This window comes from Nyctereutes procyonoides, unplaced genomic scaffold (genome assembly GCF_905146905.1).
Source record: "Nyctereutes procyonoides isolate TBG_1078 unplaced genomic scaffold, NYPRO_anot_genome, whole genome shotgun sequence".
NCBI classification, from domain to species: Eukaryota; Metazoa; Chordata; class Mammalia; order Carnivora; family Canidae; genus Nyctereutes; species Nyctereutes procyonoides.
Genome location: NW_026575020.1, coordinates 30720323 through 30726015, shown reverse-complemented (window position 1 = coordinate 30726015; position 5693 = coordinate 30720323). Strand labels below are relative to the sequence as shown.

The window sequence follows — 5693 nt, the reverse complement described above, 5'->3', positions numbered from 1 at the left end:
TGGCCTGAGGTCTGTGCATTGTACTATCAGCAGGAAAGTGGGCTCTTGGGGTCCTCAGAACCAATCCAACCTGCCTGAAAGGATGTGCTTGGGGGTACCTCCCACACCTGTCAGTGACTCAGGTGACAGGTAACAGGCCACACAGGATGGGGCCAAGGGCTAGAGGACCCAGAAACAGACAGTGGGACCCTGATAAGCCCTGCCCCAGGCCAGGCAGGCACCCCAAAACTCAGGCGGCCCAGGCCACCCTGTAGACTGACCTGGGCACTGCCCAGCCCTGCCCTGTTGGATGATGCTGCATCTGATTTAGGACAGGGAACAACCCCGGTGGGTGCAGGTGACAGAGTGGAACATAACCAGGTGTGAGGTAGTAGAGAGCTGGGGGGACAGGGAGGTTGTCCCGCTGTGCCCACGGTTCCACATAAAGGTTCCATGGTAAACATCCTGTGTCTCAGGGTATCCACTGTCCCATGGAGTCCAAGTGCTCCCCAAAATGATGCCTAAAGCTGAGATCACAGCTTTGAGGCACAGCTGATGCCAAGCAGCTCAAGGGCAGGCTAAGTGGAGGTTCTCGTCCTCCTGGCCTCATGGGCTCAGAGGATAAAGGCAACTCCCTGTCTGAGGCATCATGGCCCCTGGCATGCCCACATTCCTTCCTTAATAAATCGGAAATATATTTTTCTGACCCAGAGAGGGTCCCCTGGGCACAGCCATCTGGGGAAGGAGGAGACGTTCACACTCTCACAGCCAGGGGCTCCCCTCCTGCCTGCAGGAAGGCTCCCCTGCTTTGCCACCCCGCCAACTGACTCCATGCCAGGGGAGGGCATGGGTCTGGTGCTGAGGCCAATGCCCATGAGCAGCCCCGCAGACAGCAACAAGGAAGCAGTGCTGCACACTGACCTTCAGGCTCGCTCAGGCACCCCCCCACCAAATGGCACATCACGACTTCCCTTCACTGGGCCAGAGAGGCACGTGGGGGGCACAGCCGACCGCCCTGGACAGCAATGACTCCACCAGCAGGAAGGGCAACAAATGTTTATTGGCTTCTCTAAAAGCCGGACCGGAGACGGGTCTTCTCTCCCGATCAGGTTGCCCCATCCCACAGCCCCACCACCCTGAGGTAGTCCCACTCAGAGGTCCCCGGGGAGCCACCCCGACTGGGCAGACACTGGAGATGGGGAGGAAAAAATTTCAGGAGAAGCAATGCTATACAAGGTTTTGTTTGTTTGACAGCAGGTATGGGTAAGGGGGTTCCTGGGCAGGGCTGGCGCCCCGCGTTCCGCGCGGCCACGTCAAGAGACCCACACTGACGCTGGTGGTCAAGGGCAACCAGCCAGGCGACATCAGCCGGAATGCACTGATTTCGAGGCTTTGTGTTCATTTCGCCCTTGGCCCCTTCTCAATCGGCTTCCCGATATCCTTCCCCCGCAGCTTGAGGCCTGAAAGAGCCATTGGCCTGCTCACTGCCACGGTGGCCACTCCAGGACCCAAGAGGCAGGGCGGTGCCACGGTGCCCCCACCCCTCCAACTTGAGGAGGCAGTAGTGCCCACACTGCCCTCTGAGCACCAGCCCCTTCCTCCATAAGAAGGAGCGGTGGGCAGAGGAGGGAGCTGCGGAACACACCAGTCCTGGCCAGCCTCAGCCCACTGTCCTTGCACCTGCTGACCTTCCAGGGCAGAGGGGAGCTGTCACCCCCAGAACCAGACTTGAGTGCTCTGGGAGCCCCACGTACTGGTGCCACACCAACACCGGGGGGAGCCCAATACCCGAGGGGAGGACACCAGGGCCTGAACAGGATGGCCTCTGAGCCCTCTGTCCATGGGCTTGGAGAGCACTGGCCAGCCAAAAGGGACAGAGAAAATGTGAAACTGGCGGGGGGGAGGGATTGTGAGTGACACTCCTGAGCTCCCTAAGGCTCTGCAGAATCCTGCAGCCTCAGAGGCCCTCCAGTGCTTTAGCTGCTCTGCACCTGGTCGGGCAGCAGCAGAGACCCGATGAAGGACCCGAGGACACTCACCGATGGCTCTCTCGATTTTGCCCAGAACCTGGTTATTAGGAATGGCCCGTCCGCTCTCATAGTCCGCGATGACCTGCGGCTTTTCGTTGATTTTCTAAAGGTACGTATTTTGTGGATGGTAATTCGGGAAGGCGCCACAAGACTAGCACACAGCCGAGAGAGTCGCCCCAGGCTCCCCTCCCAGGACAACACCAGGGCCAAGGGCCTTCCTGGGTGTGCCCGCAGAGGATCTGGGGTCTATGTACACTCAACAGGAAGTTACGGCTAATCTGATGTGGCTTCCCCAGGGAATCCCAGAGCAAGCAGGAGTCCCCAAGCTGTGCTGCAACCACCCGCCCGCCTGCAGCCTGGGAGGATGGGGCCCGCCACGCTCACCGTTGCCAAGTCCTTCTGGGTCAGCCCCTTGCTCTGCCGACCCTGCTGGATCACCTTGCCCACTTCCAGAGTCACACGGTCATGATGCAGCTCCTCAGTCTCCCGGTCCAGCTTGGCCGTGTTCTTGGTGATTGAATGCTGTTTGTTCTGGCCAGCAGCCCCTGGACCACACAAGGCAAGATCATAGCATGTGGTTTGCAACAAACCCAAAAAAAGCCAATTCAGAACAGGAAGCAGGCCCCACAGGCACTCTGTGCCACGGTGACGTGGGAAACCAGGTGACGAGAACACAGGGAAGCTCAGAGGCTGGGAGCACAGGGCATCTCCTGCTCCCTTGCTTGCTGACTACACCTAGCACGCTGCTCCACTAAGGTCCCAGCCAGGTTCCAGCTGCGGCAGCCGCCTCGACACCCCTGGTGCATGGCGGGTGCACTAATGCCTGTCACAGGGAGAACCCCAGCAGCACACTCCTCCCTCCATGAGGGAGCACCGGTACTTACATTTCTTCGAAGTCTCCACATCTTCTCCTCGTCTCTGAGCTGCTAAGATGGCCTAGAAAACGTGGACACAGTGTTTGGTCAAACTCAGATATGGCAGGGCTTGTCCAGCACTGAGAAGCAAGGCCGGTCTTAAAACCCAAGCTCAGTTCACAAAAACCCTCTGCCGTCAGGTACCCAGGTGCCTGTCCATAAGGCGCCAACAAGGAAAACCCAGCCCGATTCTCGCTGCTGAGAAGCCACGCTGACCACAGCCCTGCTCCTGCATCAACAGGAAGGAATGCCTGCGCTGGCCCGCCACAGCTTCCCTGGGCCAGTCCATCCTAGCATCAGCCCCCAAACACCGTCAACCAGACCCATACCCTTTGACCTCCACCTGCCAAACGCTAGTAAGATGTATTCCTGAGGACTCTAGCCTTAGAGTGGTGACTGGGGCTGCGCCACGGCTGCTGTGTTCAGAGATGCTTTCTACCCGCGTTCACGGGACTCCTAGCTCCTGACTATTAAGTTTCCACTGGAAAAAAGGACTTTGGCTCGGATCCTGCAGGCTTCAGACCAGCTCTGGGCAGGTCAGCAAATGCCCGTCCTGGGGCCACTAGTCCTGGCTCAAACCTGACAGGCAGGGTAGGCCCTCCACATTGGTCTCATACATGATCACAGGTGGACCAGCCAAGCTAGAGACCTTCTGTCCCTTTCAGGGCACGTCCCCTACGCTCCCGACACCCAGAAGCAGAGTCCACCTATGCCCTGGGTCTTTAGGCACCTGGGCCTGGGGATAGACTGCAGACAGCCAGAAGCAGGTCTCAGAGCCATTCCCCAACCAGCTTCGGACCTCGGGGCGCCTGGACTGCCCCCCTGCACCCTAGTCCCCCGGTCCCTGCCCACCAGTCCTCCCCTTCAACCTCCCCTGGTCCCCTGCTCCACCCCGCTGTCACTGGCCACAAGCCCATCCTGCGCCCATTCCCAGCCTCCGTGACCTGGGGCCTCACCCGAGCCTCCCTCCCAGGCCTATATCACTGGCCCCAAACACTGCGGGGCTCCTGCACACCCAGCCCCGCGCAGCCAGTCCGCGGCCGCGGTCTTGCCCTGGTCCTCCTCTCTCCAGCCCCGGCCTCCGCCGCCGGCCTGCTCCCCCACCCTCTCCCGTTCGCACACCGTCCCCGCCCGGCCATCTCCCTCGCCCAGGTCTCCCGTCTCCCATCCCTGGTTTCGGGCTGGTCCTCCCGCCCCTCCGCCCCCCGCCCCCCCCTCCCGCCCCCAGTCCGCGGCCTCGCCCCGGCCCCGCCCCGCGTCCCTGGCCCACCGGCCGCCCCGGAGCCCCGAGGCCCGCACGGCGCCGCACCTGCTTGGACTTCGCCTGGGCGGCCGTGGGGCCCTTCTTGCGCAGCACCGTCACCGTGTCCCAGTCGCTCTCGGCCATGGCGGGCGGGCAAGTTCGGGTCCGTCCCGCGGTTCCGCGGCAGCTGCTCGAGACCCGGCGGCGCGACGTCCCCTCGTCGCTCGGCCGCTTCCGGCGCCGGCCGCCGACCCGGCCCTGCCTCCCCATTGGCCGGCGGCCGGAGGGGGGCGGGCACTTCCCGCGCCTCTGAGCCAATCTGCGCTCGGCTCGTCCAAGCGAACGGCGGGCGGTGCGCGACGTGGGGCGGGAGACGTCGCGGCCGTGCGCGGAGGGGGCGCAGAGGGGGGGAACCTCGCTGCGGAGCTGGGGCGCAGGCGGTGGCGGGGAGAACGGAGCCCCGGGAGCAGGGGTCTGCGTGCTCGGGGACCGGAGCCGGGTCCGCATTCTCGGGCACCCGGTCGCGCGCTGGGTCCCTGTACGGGAGCTGGTGGGGTCCTAGCACCACCATCTGAAGTGGGTCTCCTCCGCAGCCGAGCTCATTTGCTGCTGCAAAAACGTAGGGGGCGAGGTGAATGCGGGTTTGGGGCGCCTCAAGCATGGACAGTTTGGGGAGGGCTCTTTAAGAAAAAAGTGTAAAAGGATAATAAGGTAGTCATAAAAGTTAATATTCTTGTATAAAACGTGTGTCGTTTGCATAACATTAAAAACGTGCTTGATTTTACAATACTGTAATATTTTGCCGGTCTCTCATGGTAATAGATAAAACGAGAAAAAAAAGTATCTTTAAAAACGGACAAACGCCACAAGCATCACAAAATTTGGGAAAAAATAACATTTGTATAAATTAACAAGTGCATCTCTTCCATGCTTTTCCTTACATTTTTTTTTTTTTTGGCTGTATTCTCTTTGACTGCCATATCATGACTTTGCAGAATTGTTTCATGAAGAAAACAGAAGGGCTATTCAGACATTTACCTAGGGCATTTGATAGAATTTGTATCTGATTGTTGGAATTGACGTTGGTTTGGGTAACACTTGGGATTTTGCATAGATGTTCTTACAGATTTATGCTTCACAAACCCAGAAATTGGGCAGCCCCGGTGGCGCAGCGGTTTAGCGCCGCCTGCAGCCCGGGGCGTGATCCTGGAGACCCTGGATCGAGTCCCACATCAGGCTCTCTGTATGATGCCTGTTTCTCCCTCTGCCTGTGTCTGTGCCTCTCTCTGTCTCTATGAATAAATAAATAAAATCTTAAAAAAAAAAAACCCAGGAATTCTGATAAATGCAATCTCCATCTAAAAAGAAAAAAGCAGGGTATCCCTGGGTGGCGCAGCGGTTTGGCGCCTGCCTTTGGCCCAGGGCGTGATCCTGGAGACCCGGGATCGAATCCCACGTCGGGCTCCCGGTGCATGGAGCCTGCTTCTCCCTCTGCCTGTGTCTCTGCCTCTCTCTCTCTCTCTCTCT

General features: G+C 59.5%; 1 protein-coding gene across 1 annotated transcript; it reads right to left on the bottom strand.

The window, feature by feature from the left end:
* Positions 1-1020: 1020 nt before the first annotated feature.
* On the bottom strand, positions 1021-4416 carry EDF1 (endothelial differentiation related factor 1). Its single transcript, XM_055325643.1, has 5 exons — positions 4233-4416; positions 2894-2945; positions 2394-2554; positions 2019-2112; positions 1021-1439 (listed from the first exon to the last, which is right to left on the bottom strand). Exons 1-5 carry the CDS (start codon positions 4308-4310, stop codon positions 1378-1380), a joined length of 447 nt encoding a protein of 148 aa, XP_055181618.1. The 5' UTR covers positions 4311-4416; the 3' UTR covers positions 1021-1377.
* Positions 4417-5693: the final 1277 nt, after the last annotated feature.